This window comes from Eurytemora carolleeae, unplaced genomic scaffold (assembly GCF_000591075.1).
Source record: "Eurytemora carolleeae unplaced genomic scaffold, Eaff_2.0 scaffold135, whole genome shotgun sequence".
In the NCBI taxonomy this organism is placed as follows: domain Eukaryota; kingdom Metazoa; phylum Arthropoda; class Copepoda; order Calanoida; family Temoridae; genus Eurytemora; species Eurytemora carolleeae.
Genome location: NW_019396194.1, coordinates 313,881 through 333,142, shown reverse-complemented (window position 1 = coordinate 333,142; position 19,262 = coordinate 313,881). Strand labels below are relative to the sequence as shown.

Sequence of the window (19,262 nt, the reverse complement as noted above, 5' to 3'; positions counted from 1 at the left end):
CCTTTTATAAATATATACCCCTAGGTTCACTCCTCTTGTTTGAACCTGGTATCTGAGGAGATGTTGACCTGCTGCTTTGGAAAACTTGAACCAATTTTCCTTCCTCCTCATGCTGTTTCTATACCAAGAACTCAGGTACAGGATGTTCAAATAAATTTGTGAATTGAGTAACAATTTTGATTTCATCTTAAATTTTGTATCACAAAATAGATATGTGAAGAGCTTTCTGTAAATAGCAGTGTCTCCTGTCTCAATATTATCTTGTTCCTCAACTGCTTCTACAACAGATCTGAGAAAAACTGTCTGTAAAGAGCAGCGTCTCCTGTCTCAAGATTATCCTACTCTTTAGCTGCTTATACAACAGATCTGTGAAGAGCTGTCTGTAAAGAGAGGATCCTCTGGAGAATATAGAGCAGCCTCTGATGTACTGGCTGGGTAATCTAGTTCTCCTCTGTACTAACACTCTAGCTGCTCCATGTCTCCAGTAGCTCTATTTATAGAACCAGCCGGAGAATATATCTTGCTCTGTAGTTGGACTGGCTGGTCTGTAGTGGGACTTGTTTGTCCTGGATATCCTAGCTCTCCTGTATGTCCTGGAAGTCCTAGATCTCCTGTGTGTCCCGGATATCCTAGTTCTCCTATGTGTCCTGGATATCTATAGGAGATAAATCTCTTGATGATACTGAGGAATCCAAGGATGTATATTCATGGATAATGATGGGGAAGGAGGCTGGTGTCCTCGTTGGTTCTCCTAGATACCCTAGCTGCTCTACAGAACCAGCTCAAGAAGATAGAGCTCCATCTGATACATCTTGGTCCGTTGTTGGACTAGCTCATCCTATCTGTCCTAGCTGTTCTGTATCTCCAGTGTCTCTGTTCATAGATTTAGCTGGAGAGTTATCCTGAATTCTGATGTAGAAGGAGGCAAGTGTCCTCCTTAGTTCTCTGGTAGGCATGATAAAGATATATCAGTCTGAAAGCGATCCAATAGTGCAGGTACTGGTACCCAGGCCCTCATTGTACAACCGGAGGATTAGCTCTATGTCGGTACTGTTTAAAGACCCTGGGTGCACCAATCCTATTCTCCAGGTTCTTTACTCTGCTCAGGTTCAGAGAAAGGATTGAGGGGTTTTAGTATCTGATCATACTCTAAATATTACACCATGCTTAGAATACTACGTCTACACTATCCCAAACAACAAGAAGTAGATAATATATATCTCAAAGATTTTCTATTTAGATGTCTCAGGTCAATTTTCTGGGGTTGAAACCTAAAGAATCCGTGGGAATTCATCATCTTTATAGGTAAAATTGTTGTCAAACACATTTAATTTTTTCTTATATTTTTATTTGTTTTCATAATTTAATTATTTTTAAATAGTTTAGTTTTCTACTGAATAAAAAAATTGATATTATCAAGCACATTTTTGTTAATCCTTTTCATACTATTCTATTCTATTTTATTCTATTTTATTATAACCTTTTTTATTCCATTGTATTTTAAATCTAGTTTATTCTATTATAAACTATTTTAATCTATTGTATTTTATTATCTTATATTTTTTATATTTTATTATAATCTCTTCTATTCTTTTCTGTTTTATTCTATTCTATTCTATACTTTCTATCATATTGCATTGTATTCTATCATATTCTATTTTAAACTCTAAACTGATCTCTCCTATAGAACTGCTGAGGGCAAAGGGTTAGCAGTGTCGGATGATTGGAGTTCAACTGGTAGGAATATAGGATGCTCTCTACACACTGCACGTTAATCGTTTAATGTCCAGTTAAATACTGGGGTAGTCCAGTTTTCCAGTTTTTTATTCATTCTTTTTCAGTTTTTAACTGGATTTGTCCATTTTGTTTCAATACATGTTTAGACACAATTTATTTGTTGATAAAGGGATTTGTACAGTTGACAACTGGATTTATTTGGTTGATAACTGGATTTGTTTGGTTGATAACTGGATTTATTCGGTTGATAACTGGATTTGTTCGGTTGATAACTGGATTTGTTCGTTTGATAACTGGATTTGTACAGTTGACAACTGGATTTATTTGGTTGATAACTGGATTTGTTCGGTTAATAACTGGATTTGTTCAGTTGATAACTGGATTTGTTCGGTTGATAACTGGATTTGTTCAATTAATAACTGGATTTGTTCAATTAATAACTGGATTTGTTCGGTTGATAACTGGATTTGTTCAGTTAATAACTGGATTTGTTCGGTTGATAACTGGATTTGTTCGGTTGATAACTGGATTTGTTCGGTTGACAACTGGATTTATTTGGTTGATAACTGGATTTGTTCAGTTAAATAAATAAAAAAAAGATCAACCATCATTTTGTTTATAACTGGATTTGTTCAGTTAATAACTGGATTTGTTCGGTTTATAACTGGATTTGTTCGGTTGATAACTGGATTTGTTCGGTTGATAACTGGATTTGTTCGGTTTATAACTGGATTTGTCCAGTTAACAAAAGAAATAATGCACGTTTCACATTTTACTACCCATTCTGTCTACCTTAAAAATACATTTACACAACAAAATAAACTAACTTTTGTTTAGAAAAAAACAAGCGCTATATTAACATAAAATTACAGAGCTCTCATGTTTGTTTCAAGTGCATTCCATTTTAAAGCTGATCCGGATCCGGATCTTGATCTGGATCCGTATTGTAAAAAAGGATCCCGATCGACCAACTCGAAAACGGATGTTTACCAATCTCTATAGTTAAAACACTTTATTAATATGTTAATATGTTGCATCTTGGATTCGGATCCGTGAATCCCATATTTTAGGACCCGGATCCGTGAATCCCATATTTTAGAACCCGGATCTGGATTTAGGTAGTTGACATGTTAACCCTAATCAGGCTGGGGGGCGGGGGGTTTCGAGTTTCTTTTGTTCTTGCACTTGAAATTTGTTGACCTTTAAGAAATTATAATTAGAGATTTTTTCCATTTTTTTTCAATGCATAGGGTAGGGTACAGTAAAGTCGAAAGGACAGTAAAAAATCTAAAAAAAAACATAACTTGTTTGCCATCAAAGTCACAGACCTAAAACTTACATTTTTGGAAAGCTTTTGAGAAGGAGGCTGGGGTCCTCGTTGGTTCTCCTAGATACCCTAGCTGCTTGTTCCGGGCCTCGTACTACCAGCACAGCTTACAGAGAGCTTCTACGGATATGAGCAATGATGAAGAACCAATGATGAACCAAGCAGACGGATTGACACTAGATAATGGACATGATGAGGACTTGATTGCGAGGAGACAGGAGGAGACAATGAAGGAGATGTACGACTTCCTTGGTGAGATATCTGAGAAGATCCAAACATTTAATACCACCATGAGGAGGAGTGCAAGCTCTGGTCAGCCACCAGTGGTCCCTGATGATAAACTGTGGGACACGGGGTTGGCTTGGGAAAGAGAGTTTGATCTTTACCCAGATGCAAGTAGAGATGTTATTATATCTCGCTTGTATAACCAGGTCTGGAACCTGCTCCAGAAGATGAAGGAGCGCGTTGCCCAACAAACCTGGAAAACAGAGGATCAAAAAAAGTTGAGGGATTGATCAACATAATGGTCCTATCTGTACGTAATAATATATCAACTGATCATATCCTTAAAGATCAAGTTGAGAATCATGCTGTATAAAGACCATGATTCGTCTGTATTGATTATAATGTCAAAGTACATAATATGATAATATAATGCTGTAATGTACAATGATGTATAAATAAATACATGTATGAAATGTTTATTAGAGAGAGAGGGTGTTATCAGGTTGCAATGATTATGAGTAATATTAGAGTGGATTCTAAATTAGAAAGTAGAATTAACTCGATGTATGAAAATATCAGGTTACCAAGATGATGAGTAATATCAGGATTGAATCCAAGTACAAGATTAGTCCCATATATGAAAGTATCAGGTTTCAAAGATAGTGCATTACACAAAGGTCCAATCTGATAAAATATTTAGACTTAATGTGTATCTATCATTATCTATAAAAGTAAATGAGTTTGATTCATTGCTCTGAGATGATTGAATGTGAAAATACAACAATACTGGGGGGAGGGGATACAGAAACCAAGCAGAATTTTTTATTTTTAATAAGAATATATACGTAGAGTCAGAAGCACTTCTAAGCATATTTTCTTCATAGTTTTGCACACTATTTTCATGGACAAAAAAAGCTAGTTTAATACTAATCAGCTGATCACTTAATAGAGGAAGGGAGGGCAACAACGCCAATTTGTAATCCCCATATCTGCAGGGTACTGTTGGGTACTGTGAGGTTCTTTGGAGTACTGTGGGGTACTATGGGGGTACTGTGGCTACTGCAGGGTACTGAAGCACTCTGTATGCCCTGTTACCATCACTTTCCATAAAAAGATTTGGGAATTACAAATTGGTGTTTTTGCCATTCCTCTCTCCAATGAATCATCGGCTGTTTAGTTTTAAACCATATAAACATAATCTCTTTTATACTGTTTTACACAAATGAAGATTATGCAAAACTAGAGTAAAGTGTAACCCAGAAAAGCTTCTATATAAGTTCTAAATATTTTTGTTCAAAATAAAAATTCTGTTTGGTTTGGCAACTTTTTTCTGCAGAATCTTTCCTACTCTCTGAAAGGTTTCACATCGATCCGTACTGCAGTCCATCAATTATCATACAGGGAAATTTTCATCTTTCTAAAATCCCAGGGAAAGATTTGACAGGTTCTTTTGGTTTGTTTTTATTTCCAATTCCTTTATATCTGAGACATTGGTTTAACCTAAAACTTTGGTTTTCAGGATCAAAAAAGTTATAAATCAGCTTTTAAGAAATGATAAGTTATAAATCTGCTGAAAGAAATGAATAAATGAGAGCTCTTGAAAGTGTTAGGTATACTATTTGACTTGGTTTTTAAATTTCTTGCGGTTTCACTAAAATATTAGAAAATGAAATAAAAAATGTAATGCGTTTTAATTTTGTTTATCAAAAAGTTTATCCACTCAGCAAAGTTTTGAGGGATTAACCCAATTCACAACATCCTTTAAAGCTATATCTGATCAAGCGTGAATTATAAATCCATGTTTTTGTTTTTTGAAAACTGATTTTTTTTCATCTGTTGCTTCGGTTCAAAAGTGAATCGCGCTTTTAAATCTTCAGCAAAAATGGAGAATTAGACACGTTTCAGACTTTAAAGCCGACTTTATCTTCCACATTTTTATTCAGATAAAGGTTTCAAGGCTAGCGTTGTAAATAAGAGATGCCCCTCTTTTATAATTACAACAATGGTCCCTTTAACCCTATTCCTACTGCTGAGGGGGGGGGGTTACAGTGCCCCCCCCGTTTTTTGCGATAACTTAAAAAGTATTGGTCTGAGGCTGTTAAAATTTTTGACTTTTCTAACTTTAAATACATGCCTCTCCCTTCAGGCTCAAAGCTTGGCTTTCATGCCTATAACTGCTTGAGTCCTTAGGCATATTACCTGAATGCCTTATAATACCTTTGCCAGACTAAATCCAAATATAGACCTACTTCCAGTTATTTGATTTTAGTATCTAATAGGTCTTTGAAAAGTCTACAGTACAAGAAGAAGATTTTTGTAGTTTTTTGCACAGACGCCTTAAAAGGAAATTTGCACAATTTTAGTTTTTCTTGAAAACGCATTCAGGTTTGAAAATTTCGCAAATTTTTTGTATTTGAATTAGCCGGGCTAAGAACTGTTAAAAAATGTATAATTTATCATAGTTCGCGCACTTTTTGTTTTGCACACATTTTTTGCTATAAAAAATTGATTTTGCAATAAATATTTAAAATTTTGAAAATTTGCAAAATTTCTGTGCAGATTCTTTATGTGGCAAAGGCTTTCCAAACACGTTATGTTATAGATTTGTATCACAATAAGGAAATTATAGAGGGGGGTCACTCTGACCCCCCCCCCCCCCTCTATTTTGGGTAAACCAGACGTGAGTCGGAATAGGGTTAAGAATTACAGATTAAAAGAGTGTTAATATATGCTGGAGCCAGAATTTTCCAGAGTGTAATGAATGCAAACTTTTAAGAGTACAAATCGTAAGACCTCACTTCATTATTGATTTAGTAAAGTCACTTCAATTTTTGTAGGACATTCCTGATAGCCTTATTTGATTTGATTTGAAGAGTTAAACTTTTCACATATCTGCAAAGCTTAACAAATACTTGGAGCCGAAAAAAAAACGAAAAAAAAACTCAAGTGTTAAAATAAAGGATCAAAATGGAATGTCAAACTCAAGTGAGGGCTCTTAAAACATACAATTGTACATTGCAGAGTGTAATGAATGCAAACTTTTAAGAGTTACACTTTTGACATATCTGCAAAGCTTAAGAAATAGTTGGAGCCGGAAAAAAAAGAAAAACCCTTCAAATGTTAAAAAAGGATCAAAATGGAATGTCAAACTCAAGTGAGGGCTCTTAAAACATACAATTGTACATTAGACATAAAAATATGCCCTGTCCTTGGACCTTGATCAAGTAGATCTTCATTTCAAGCCTAGAAATTATCTGCTCAATACCCTAAATGAATAGTTCCCTTGACCCTTAAATTAGTACTTGATGTCTTACTATTTCACTCTTCACGAGCATTAACTGATAAGGAATTACATAGAACCTAAAAGTATTATCAAGTATTTTTGCTTTCCAAAGTTCGGGCAGTGCGAGGATGAAACTTCAGAGACGACTGTTCGTAATTGTCTCAGTCTTTTTCTTACATATTCCTAGATCTCTGTAGCTAAACAGTTATTTTTCTTCTTTGAAAAACTTATTAGTTTGCTAATAAATCCCTTTTTTATTGCGGAAACCCAAATTAAAGTTTCAGATTATCTAATCTGCTGCAGAGATTTAGGTCTTCATTAAAATTGTATTTTTAGAAGATTTTGGTCAAAATTATCCTTTAGTTTGTAGATCCTTCCCTTCAGTGTAACATCCCTAGTTTGTTCAAGTTTTCTACAGTATTTTCTCAAACTGAAAAGAATCTGTTTTTAATGAAATTAAACTGAAAATAATGTTGTGATGATGTCAGTAACACCGAGGAACTACATGTTTACGTCATTGTTGTTCCTGGTCCAAGATTATTTTGGGCTAAATATCAAACTTAAAAACAGTGGCGTCATTTTTGGAAGGGGGGGGGGAGTGGGGACATTTCCCTGGAAAATGGGAGGAATCTCATATTTCATGAAAATTTTAATTTTTGCGCAACATAGGATCCCAAAAAAATTAGTCCATCTTAATGATCAACTATAAAATAGCTGGTGATTGAGCAATATTTTACAACAATAGAAGCAAAAAAAAAAATGGAAAATAGAAGAATTTCCGTAAAAAGTAACAATAAGTAATAACAACTAAAAAAGTTTTGGAAGTATAACAACTCCACCCTAAAAATGTAATTAAAGACAAAAATTCATTAATGGCAAATCTCAAATTTTACAGAAAAATATAAAAACTAAAATCTATGAGATAAGCATAATTTGAGCATTTATTGAATAGGCATGAGATAGCTTAATTTTTGAATTTTCACTTAATTCTCTGAAAATCAATAAATTGATAGTTGACTTCTTGTAAACAATCTGGCGTTTAAATGAATTGACTTTTATTTTTATCTTATGTGCGTTTTATAACCTATAAGCGTATACTTCTAATTATGTTTTAATAAGAAAGGAATCTGAAATTCTTATTCGGAGACAGTTAAAACTGCTTCCCCTTGTTGAAAAAAAGGCAGTAAAATTTTTACACAAAATAAGTTTTTGCTTGCGGATAAAAATATTTTAAATTAACCATGCAAACATTTAGTCTCCGAAATGCCGATGTCGAACATCAAAAGTCCAGAATTATTTACCAGACACCTACGCCATCGGAACATGAAATAGTTGATTTAAATGTTTCCTGGGAAAACTTTAATCAAATGCAAAAAAGGGTAAAAATATCAGGATATTTTACAGTTACTTGAGTTCATTTTTAGATTTAAAAAAAAATAATGATATTTTTTGGCAGAAATATCTTGTCAAGGTCCCCTCTACCATCACTCTTAATACAAATAAAATTGTTTAACCGTCCAGTAATTTATTTTTATTTTTTGTACATAACCCATACACAAAACCCAGGAGTACATCATAGATGTTCAATGTTGATTATTTTGAATTAAATTTGTTTTCAACCCGCGCACTGTGTCAGTTTGTGGAGAGAGTGTCGTTCAAGGTGGAGCAGAGGCTAGCAGGGAACTCGAGGAATCCATGCCATCAGCTGTTAGATCCAGGTAGATAATCAGCTGTTAGATCCAGGTAGATAATCAGCTGTTAGATCCAGGAAAATGAACAGCTGTTAGATACAGGTAGGTGATCAGCTGTTAGATCCAGGTAGATATTTAGTTGTTAGATCCAGGTAGATAATCAGCTGTTAGATCCAGGTAGATAATCAGCTGTTAGATCCAGGTAGATAATCAGCTGTTAGATCCAAGTAGATAATCAGCTGTTAGATTCAGGTAGATAATCAGCTGTTAGATCCAGGTAGATAATCAGCTGTTAGATCCAGGTAGGTAATTAGCTGTTAGATCCAGGTAGATAATCAGCTTTTATATCTAGGTAGATAATCAGCTGTTAGATCCAGGTAGGTAATTAGCTGTTAGATCCAGTTAGATAATCAGCTGTTAGATCCAGGGAGGTAATCAGCTGTTAGATCCATGCAGGTAATCAGCTGTTAGATCCAGGCAGAAAATTCAGATTTTAGAACCTTGTAGATAATCAGCTGTTAGATCCAGGCAGAAAATTCAGATTTTAGAACCTTGTAGATAATCAGCTGTTAGATCCAGTTAGAAAACCAGCTGTTAGATCTCGTTAGATAATCAGCTGTTAGATCTAGGTAGATAATCAGCTGTTAGATCCAGGTAGATTATCAGCTGATCTAGTTAAAATGAGTTGATGGATTCCTATTTTAGCTGATTATCGAGGGAATCAGTGGATGGATTCCTATATTAGCTGATCATCAGTTGATGGATTCCTATATTAGCTGATTATCTAGGAAATCAGTTGATGGACTCCTATATTAGCTGATTATCAGTTGATGGATTCCTATATTAGCTGTATATCTAGGGAACGTGAAAAGAAGGAAAAGCAAGTTAAAGAGAAGGAAAAGGAGTTGGAAGAAGGTAAAACAATTGTTTAGCTGTTTTTATACTGTTTTGGAATTAATAATTATTAAATGTAATAAAAATTAAGAGAAATATACTTTTAATAACTGTTACAAGAGTTTACATCTGATAAACGGCTTATATCATCATGAAATAAAATAGTATATTAATCTCTTGTTTGTGACAGTCCCAATTATCAAAAATTTCAAGCTGGATAAATTTTAAAAATTATTTTTTTTTGTAATTGAGTTTATAAATGTTAACCAATTTTCTTTTAGAATTAATCAAAGTTTTCGACGGTTACACCTCACTTCGGAAACGGCTATTCAGGAAAATCCCATGTTTACTATATAAACAAAAATTAAAAAAATTAAGCAAAAAAAACTCTGGCTACAGGGTGTCCCACGAAACATGAGTTTACGAGAAATTTGTCAAATCAACAAAAGGTTAATGGAATTTTCCAGTAACTCTAAAAGCATAAAAATGGGAGATCACATTTTAAAATCCCAGGACATATCATTATTGTTTCAAGAACTTTACTTCAGGCTTCCGAATAATTTTATTTCAAAACTCAAAGACGACTTCCTCTCGCCTCTATATTAGGTTCCACGGTACACCTCATATTTGGTTCTATGAAGAAAGTTCTCTAAAATAAAGTCCTAAATCCTAACGTACTGTCAAGGTTTGATGAGGAAAACTGTAAAATGTTTCTAAAAAGAATTTGAAAATGAAGTTTTATTTTCTAAACAACTATTTAGACCAAAAATTATTGTAGAATTTTTTCTTCTCAATTTTTAGTAAAAAATACTGTTACATAATCTATAGGGACGAGGTTCTAGGTCCAGATCTGTGGCTGCAGCGCTCGGCCCAGAATTTTCATAGTCCAATCTAACCCAATATATTGCTAAGCAATCAATATACATATTCAGTCAGAAACCCAGGAATTGTACAAAAAGATAGGGGCTGTAAAATTCGTCTTATAAATTTTCAATCATTATTTTTTCTAATCTTTTGTGATTTTTAAACATGGTTTCTCCCTGGTTAGAACAATCACAGTTTCTAAGTTTGCAACCAAGGACCAACTGCTGGCGGCAGCTATGAAAGCTTTTGTTGTATCACAGGTCAGTTGGTGACAACGTATTCTTTAATTGATAACAAGAGCAGTGTGCAGGGGGGGGGCTCAGACCCCACCCCCTTGATCAGTGAAATCCTACTGATCTACCTACGGATTAGTTTAATTCAAGTTCTGTATCCTGGGGTGCTCATACCCTGCAGGGATAACTAATTGAAATTTGAAAGGGTCAACATTTAATATCGAGATCAAGTGTACAAGATTAGCGATACTTAACACAAAAGTTTCGGCCTTAGGTCATTAATCTTTGTTTTTGTTTTAAAATCTCAGATAACTGGGTCCCAAGTGCATGTTTAATGTATATTTATAATCTGAACATTGTTAATCTAAAGGGAAAATTGTTAAGTAATTAGATCAACCATGTTGTCATGGGGGTTTACATCTATTTTTATTCAATGTTTTCAAAATTGTTTAGTTCAGTGCCTTAAAGCAGAGGGTCGCAAATAGTTTTTTAACTTTTATCAGATGATAACCTAACATTTTCCATCGTTATTTGCTTATTTCTAGAAAATACTCCGAGGCTTAAACTCTTAAGTTTTTTATTTTTAAATATTTTTTATTTGAGTTCTTATTTTTATACAATTTTTAAAAGGCATATTAGCAAGAAGATAAAGTAGATAAGTTCACCTGTTTTAGTTAACTGTACGCCTACAGGTGTCCGGCATTTCTATTGAAATTCATTGGTTACCAATTTCTTTATACAGAAAAGTTTTCATTTTTTTGTACACTCACCGAATTTTGTGTTTTTAAAACCTTTAAATGTTATATTTTAAATAAATGTAATTTTTTGCCTTTAACTGCAGCCAATTTTTTAGACAAAGAAACGTCCTAATAACAAAAATATAGTTAGATTTTGTTGCTACGGGTTCAGCGATGTTTTCTTGCCATCAAATAATTGCCTTTGTTTCCATTAAAAACAATTTTCAGTTTTCATTGATTTTTTTGTGTTTAAAATGGTAAATCAATTAGTTTTTAATTACCTCTAAACATATCCTAAAGGTAAATAAATTAATAAATAAAAATATAAAGGATGGTCTTATTTTAGGGTTTACAAATTTTTGTTCAATCTCTTACGCGAAAATTTCGTTCTTTTCGTTCTTTTTTGCGAAAATTTTCGTTAAACTTTTTCGCGAACTTTGCAAAATTCGTTCGAAATTTTAGCGAAAATTTTTGAACTTTCGTTCAAAATCGAATTTTGTTTCGCAAAAATGTTCAACTATTTATTAAATAACATGAATATTTACCCATGGGGAGGGGGGGGTCCTCACCAGACACTCCGTCAGAAATCCAACAATTTTTTTGACACGAAAGGGGAAAAAATCGATTTTTAACGAACGAAAATGTGCGAAATTCGTTCGTTCATTTTCGCGAATTTCGTTCAACGAGATACTAAGGGCTGCTTTAGTTTTATCTGAATGTTTCGAAAAAACAATTAATTCAAAAATTCAAAACTTAAAAATTTAGTTTAATCTTGTTTTTACTCCTGTACTAAGAACTGCTTAAGTTCACCTACACGGAATAAACATTTCTCATGAAATCAATTAGTTGAAACCTTCTTCAAAAGAAATAGTTTTTAGTTCGTAGCCCAGGCAGATTAAATTTTCTAGAAAAGAGTTTAGAAAATATTTGGGCCTAGTATCGAGTATCGAGTTGATTGTTATTTCAAACTTCTAATTAACCAAACATTAAAGTAATGTTCACTTTAGATTTTAATAAAGGTCTGAAAATCGTTTAGAATAAATTTGTCAAACCACCTAAATGTTAAAAATCATATACCTTAAAAACATTAACATTAAGCATTATTTGAACTGACCCTCCACACAAAGATGGCAATGTCTGATTCACAACGGTACCCTTGAAACCTTATTCTGTTCAAAGATATGGAAGATACCGTCGTTTTCTTGATTCGAATAGTCTTTCTAAATTCTCTATTTTCACAAGGACCCGCAGAGAACCCACAAAATAAAATAAACATTTTGCAGAAACAAAAACATGGATATCTAATTCATACTTGATCAAAAAAGCTTTTAGAGGTACCATTGTAAATCAGGCATTGCCATATTTGAATTAAGAATCACTTAAAATTACGCTAACATTTCTTTAAGCAACTTTCTTTTCAAAATAATTAATTAATAATTCTTCTTTCACTAAACCATGAAGTTTGTGATTGATCAATGAATAGCTTGTTTTTTTATTCTGGAGGGTTTCCGATAGTAGAGTAGTGCGTTCGGCTTTTTTATTTCATTTTTTCATCGTTCATGAACGGTCCATTCGTTCGTTTTATTTCAATCTTTAAAAAATAATTAATTTCTTTTTTCTCAAATTATCGTTCATTTTCCGTCTATTTCGTTCGTTTTCTCTCTGAACAATCGTTCAGTAAAATCGTTCGTTCAGAAAAATTGATCGTTCAAAAAAATCGTTTGTTAAAAAAAGCGATACTTTTTTCTGAAGTTTTTTCGAAAAACCGTTAGTTTGGTAAAAAAAAAAGTGTGCTTGAAAAGATCGTTTTTTCAGTAAAAAAAAACTATGTTTTTTTTAAGTTTTTCAGTTCGTTCATTTAAAAAAATTACTAAAATCGGTCATTAACGATCAAGCTCGTTTAAACGAATTTAAATCGTTAGTTATTAAAAAACATTAATTTGTTCTTTTCTCTGAACGATCCATGTCGTTTGTCCATCCACACCCTTTTTCACGAAAAGTTATGTTCCTTGAAAAAAACGATGCCCATCTCTATCCGATGGTCTCCGACTCCAATGATGATGATTTCTTCCTAGACTCCTGATGATTTCTTTCCATTTTGAATTTTTTAATTAATTATTTTCTAATAATCTTAGATCCGGGTCAGAAAATGTAATAACAAGTTTCCATGAACTTTTATATTAAAACACTTGCAATCAATCTTTTTTAGAAAAAAAATATTTATTCTTTCTACGCAGACGCAAAAACTGTTTTCTTCACAAATAAAATTACTCCCAGGTCAAAATGTAAAGTACAATGTGTTTACCGAACATTAACATTGACAATTTAAAGACGTCAAATACCACAATGAATATTCATATCTGTTTTAAAAGAAAAAAAGTTTATACAAAATAAATCTGTACACGGACCAAAAACGTAAGGATTCCTGTTTTAAAAAGTCAGTTTAGCTTGATTTCCAATCCTCCTTGTTATACTTCTCTTATGAAGCATTTACTCTGCTTTGAAGCAGAATATAATCCCTTACAGAGGAAGGAAAAGTCTAGTCCTAAGGCAGTTAGGTAATTTCAATCCGGAAATGCTTCAAAGAGAAGTTTAAGAGCAGTATAACAAGGAGGTTTTGGCTCAACTTCCTATTAGAGGGAGAAATCAAGCTTAACTGCCTTTTTAAATCAGGAGTCCTTACGAGGCATTCCAGTTTTGGGACGATGAAAATACAGTGTATGAATAAGATATTCATGCATTTGTTTTTGTAAAACTAATAATTTTCATTTTTATTTCCCTTTCAGATGGTAAACATTTAACTATTCCCTGACGAGAATGGAAAGACAGGCGGCCATAAGCCACAACATTTTTCTTTTCCAAGCCGTATATTAACTTTTTTGTCTTCCAGCAGCCATGAGCCACAGCATATAAGTCTTACGACAGTTATTACGTTTTTAAATAATAAATTTAGTGGATTGAAATTGTGATTTAAGAAATTTAGCAAAAGATATAAATAAAAAAACTTAATATTTAAGGTTTATATTGAAATAACAACGATTCCTTTTATCGTAAACTGCTAAACTTCCCCCCCCCCAAAAAAAAAAAAAAATCAAGCTTTCCTCTAAAATGGGGTTTTTTAAACAATATAAAAAAAAATGATTATTTTTCTCATATTTTTCTTATTCTTTAGACTACCCCAAACAATTTGTTTTGGTGCCCCATGAATGCGTAAAATGTTTCTAAACACACAACTCAATTGATCTTTAATAAACTTCTAACATTTCTAAAAGGTATAATATTTCGCGTAATGCGGCAGGATTTTTAAAAATTCAATCATTTAAAAACGTAATAACTGCAGGAAGGCGCAATTATGCCGTGGCATAGGAGACAGTACGGTTGTGGCTCTTGTCTGCCGGAAGACAAAAAAAAGATAATGTGGCATAAAAAGGGAAAATGTTGTGGCTTATGGCCTCCTGCATTCCCCCGCTCCCCTCAATGTTGAGAGTTTAGACTATTTGGAAAAAATTATATTTTGATTTATTTCATATCCTTTTCAATTCTGTACAAATAAAACAATATAATTTATAAATACAAAAATTAAGAAAACAGATCGGAGTAAAAAGACTTTTTTTTATTTAAAAATTCTTAACTAGCAGTTTTTAATGGGACACACTTTAAATATTTTTATTCCGTTCTTGTCATAATATGTTTTTCGGGGAGACACGAATTTAGAAAGAAAAAAAATTATCAATGACCTTAATTTAGGATAGTCGAATTTTTTACCTTTTGGACGTCTACGCAGATTGTGATAACGCCAGAGAGGAAGAAATACAGGTCTGCGCATTTATGATTATTTTTTACAAATGCGTCAATTGACGCAAATTAGTCAATTGGCGCATATTATTATTGCACATTGTCACATCTTGTTAGAAGATTGTAAAAATCTTTGAAAAATGAGTTGAGTTTTTGCCACAAGCTCTGATTTCCTAACCATTTTATCTTTACAGCCTGATGTTTCATGCCTGTGATATATCAAACTAGATAGTTTGTTAGATCAAATAGTCAAAATTTGGAATATCAAAGGTTTACACCATCAGGTTGTAAAACTATTGGGATTAGACCATTTTAGTTTGTGGGAAAAACTCAATTTCTTAGCTGAGTTTTGATTTCTTTTTATATGTAAATCAGTCATCAGTTGGCACTTATGATTATGATGTTGTTCGTACATAAGATTTGTGATTTTGTGTACACTGTACAGCATCCCTATATACTTTGTTTTATACAGTACACAGTATATGACATTATGATCATATTATAAAAATACATGGTTTTTACGTAAATGTTGTATACTTGTGTACATTTACAATTTTACATGTTTAATGTTTATTGTTAATGATTATTTTTTACCAATGTTATATATACATGTAACATTATTTACATATAGCACAAGATCACAACCCTTTTGTTTGTAAATAATACATAACATGTCCACGATTATATTGTACGTAAACCCCATTGTACATAAGATTTTACAATAATAGTGTACAGTGTACACTATCCCATTCTGCTGCACACATCATTTATAATTATATTGTACAGGATCCCTATCCTGTACATAGACTAGTGCGGAGAGAAAACCGTCGGCCAGCAATCCTAATTGGTTTAAGAGATATAGAAAATGATGTTGGAATCATAAAGGTATCATTATTATTACTACTACTATCTTATGATTGTTGTTGTTGTTGGCCTCGTCAAAGTTATTAATGAAGTGAATAAAAGTTTAAACCCCGGCCTAATGTTTCTTGATTTGAGGTGTGTGTAATCCAAGGTTGTATAATAAGGTTGCAATTACCCTCGATGCGCTCCAATGTACGGAAAATGTCGTTTCCTATAAGATAGATAGATAAAAACCTCATTTAACGTCACTGATTATAGAGGCGAGAATGACGTCATATGAGGTTTTATCTATCCATCTTAGGAGACGACATTTTCCGTAAATTGGAGCGCATCGAGAGTAACCAACTTCGTAATAAAATCTGTGTGAAATCGCACCATTCTTGGCAAGATAATTTGTTCTCCTGCTACTAGATCAATGATTAATATATTTTTATCTTATTCTAAAAACTCCAAGTTAATCAATGATTAATATATTTAGGTTTGGCCCCAAAAACTTCAAGTTAGTCAATGTTACATTTCTGTGAGTGTAACTTCCTCAGTTACAGCTGGCCAGGTGATCAGTTATCTAATCCACAAAAATATTTCCCATCAGAATGTCAGATTATTTATCTTTAATGACAAAATTGTTATACCAAAAATATTGACTTGACTACAGTGAAACCCTTAATAACGAATACATCGGAAGAATTTATCAAATGTCGTCTTGACAATTTTTCAATGAGTTTTATACTATATTACGTAAATTTCAGTATTTGCGAAAATAAATAAATAGCCATGAATATGCGGGAACAGTTTTAAAGAGTTCCACATAATCATTTAATTAAAAAACTAAATATCTGCAACATTCCATTATCAGCTAAAGTGAAGAATACGACATTTGATGAATTCTTTCGATGTATTCGTTATTAAGTGTTTCACTGTATCTTTACAGCACGTATATTTTTAAGTTTTCACACCGGATATCAAGATCAAGCATACAGTGATAACTAGAAAACAATGAAATAGGATGACGACATTATAGCAATACTAATAGTATTCGATGTTGTTACCACGCAAATAGTCTTATTAGACACTTATTGTATTACTAATTAAGCGAAACGGGTCTGTTTACACTGCACAATTGCTATGTCTCATGCTCCTTGAACTTTATGTAAGTCGTCCTCATATACCAGAGTTTTCTGGTTACCACTGTAGTTTACTAATAATTTTTTGCTCATTTGTATTTTGCCATTTTGACCTCTGGTTCTATTTTGTGTATTGATTTGNATAATCATAATCATAATCATAATCATTATCATTATCATTATCATTATCACTATCACTATTATTATCACTATACTCTCACTATCACTATCACTATCACTATCACTATCATTATCATTATCATTGATATTATTATGATATTATTATTTAGTAAACATGCATACACTGAGTGATGAAGAGATTCCATGGGAACTGTTAAAAAGACGAGGTTTCGAATCTGTTCGGTTGATGGTAAGTAATGATTTAATCCTTTGTGCCATTCATCTCAATATATTTTATTTTTGTTTAGATTTTTTTTTGAATTATTTATTGTTCTGAAACTGTTTTCTTGATTTATTTTAGGCTCAAAGTTTTTTAATCAATTTTCTGATATCGTTATGCCTTTTGAATTTTTATTTGTGATTTTTTAGTTGATTAGTTCGTTGGTCGATTTATTTAGTGATTGATTGATTGATTCAGGAGCTGACCCGGTTCTACTTACAGCTGCGTGAGGACCCTCATGGTCCTAACGTGGCGCTCTTCATCGGGAATCTTCCTCCGAACCTTTCTCATAAAAACTACGAGACAATCTTTTAGTCAATTGGCGCATATTATTATTGCACATTGTCACATCTTGTTAGAAGATTGTAAAAATCTTTGAAAAATGAGTTGAGTTTTTGCCACAAGCTCTGATTTCCTAACCATTTTATCTTTACNCTTCTAGATATTGGTAAATCTTCTAGATAAAGTAAATTTTCTAGATATTGGTAAATCTTCTAGATAATGTAAATCTTCTAAATAATGGTAAACCAGTATTTCATGTCCTTGTTGGGTTTGTCATGCAACTTAATAATTCTTTGGAAATTATATAATTATGAATATGATGATGAAAATGAAAATGATGATGGGAATGACGATGAAAATGATATAAGGATGAAAATGATGATGAGAATGACGATGAAAATGATAATAATGATGAAAATGATGATGGGAAAAGATTAATTTTAATCATGAACGATTTTTTATTTTTTAGGATTTTTTGTACTTTTTGCATAAAATATCATGTACTTATTCAAGTTACAGATCAAGAATTTTCCTTAATTTTAAAAACCGTATTTAAAAACCAAGGTACAGTGACAAAAGCTTGAATACGGAGGAGGGGGCGGCCGCCCTTCTTTACTCCTCCAAAGGGCACGGCCCCCTCTAAAAATTGTACAAGAGAAAATTTCAGGGCGAAAAAAAATATTAATACTTCCATAATGACAAATTATAATATGAACCCTGTAGAAAACATCCAAGTTGCGCTCCATTTGTATTTCTTAATTAAGTGGTTTTTAGAAAACTACAGAACTATTTTGAGTAATGTATACCAAATAAAAATAACATGTATTAATCCGGTGTCCGAATTTAATGAATTTGAGCCGCGTCTCTAATCCGACAAAAATCGGTTTCAATTTAGCGCCGGCTCAAATCTTGAAACATTAAATACAATTAAGTAGAACCAACAATATTTAAGCCGCGGCTCAAATTCTTTAAATTTGACCTTTGGGTTTCTTGTTCAAATCAGTTTAGTATGAAAGGGAAAGAAATAATTTATGAATAAAATGTAAATGCGGTTGATCTAACAGTTGGTCCTTGTTCCAGTAAGCTGGGAGCACGAATGTTAATATTTAGCTTTTTCTTCTAGTCTTTTGTGTTGGTGGATGAATTTTAAATAAAAAGTTTAAGAAGACAATGCCGTGAGTTGAAAGATTGTTAAATAATAGATTTAAACTCGATTTAGCCGCGGCTCAAATTCTTTAAATTTGACCTTTGGGTTTCTTGTTCAAATCAGTTTAGTATGAAAGGGAAAGAAATAATTTATGAATAAAATGTAAATGCGGTTGATCTAACAGTTGGTCCTTGTTCCAGTAAGCTGGGAGCACGAATGTTAATATTTAGCTTTTTCTTCTAGTCTTTTGTGTTGGTGGATGCATTTTAAATAAAAAAGTTTAAGAAGACAATGCCGTGAGTTGAAGGCTTGTTAAATTATAGATTTAAACTCGATTGAATTTTTGTGGTTTTAAAACTTCTAGTATTTCTTAACCTATTAACACAAATTCATATTTTTTTTCAATTGAATAGAGAAATATTTTTAGAAAGATTTACAGCTTTTAAAAATTGAAAAATGAAGATTTTAGTCCCTAAACAAAATTGAAATGCTTTAGTTAACACCCCTGGCAAACGTGTATTTATTTTACCCAGAGGAAATGTTTATTTCAATATATCAAGAACAACTACAGTATAGAGTAAAAATTACAAAAAATGTACAGAGATGGAATTTAAAGAATTGGAGCCGCGGTTTAAATCTGCCAAAACCCGGTTTAAATT

At 32.6% G+C, this 19,262-nt stretch overlaps 1 protein-coding gene across 1 annotated transcript in view; it reads left to right on the top strand.

The window, feature by feature from the left end:
* LOC111697830 (diacylglycerol kinase theta) overlaps positions 1 to 19,262 on the top strand; it is a 47,743-nt gene that overhangs the window by 12,849 nt on the left and 15,632 nt on the right. Inside the window, exons 11-22 of the mRNA XM_023467957.1 lie at positions 25 to 135; positions 1,241 to 1,305; positions 1,688 to 1,737; positions 8,209 to 8,290; positions 9,123 to 9,178; positions 9,439 to 9,490; positions 10,206 to 10,281; positions 14,739 to 14,807; positions 15,573 to 15,671; positions 16,129 to 16,288; positions 17,065 to 17,144; positions 17,373 to 17,488. Of these exons, the coding sequence (XP_023323725.1) occupies positions 25 to 135; positions 1,241 to 1,305; positions 1,688 to 1,737; positions 8,209 to 8,290; positions 9,123 to 9,178; positions 9,439 to 9,490; positions 10,206 to 10,281; positions 14,739 to 14,807; positions 15,573 to 15,671; positions 16,129 to 16,288; positions 17,065 to 17,144; positions 17,373 to 17,488 (1,016 nt within the window). The remainder of the gene's footprint in view (positions 1 to 24; positions 136 to 1,240; positions 1,306 to 1,687; positions 1,738 to 8,208; positions 8,291 to 9,122; positions 9,179 to 9,438; positions 9,491 to 10,205; positions 10,282 to 14,738; positions 14,808 to 15,572; positions 15,672 to 16,128; positions 16,289 to 17,064; positions 17,145 to 17,372; positions 17,489 to 19,262) is intronic.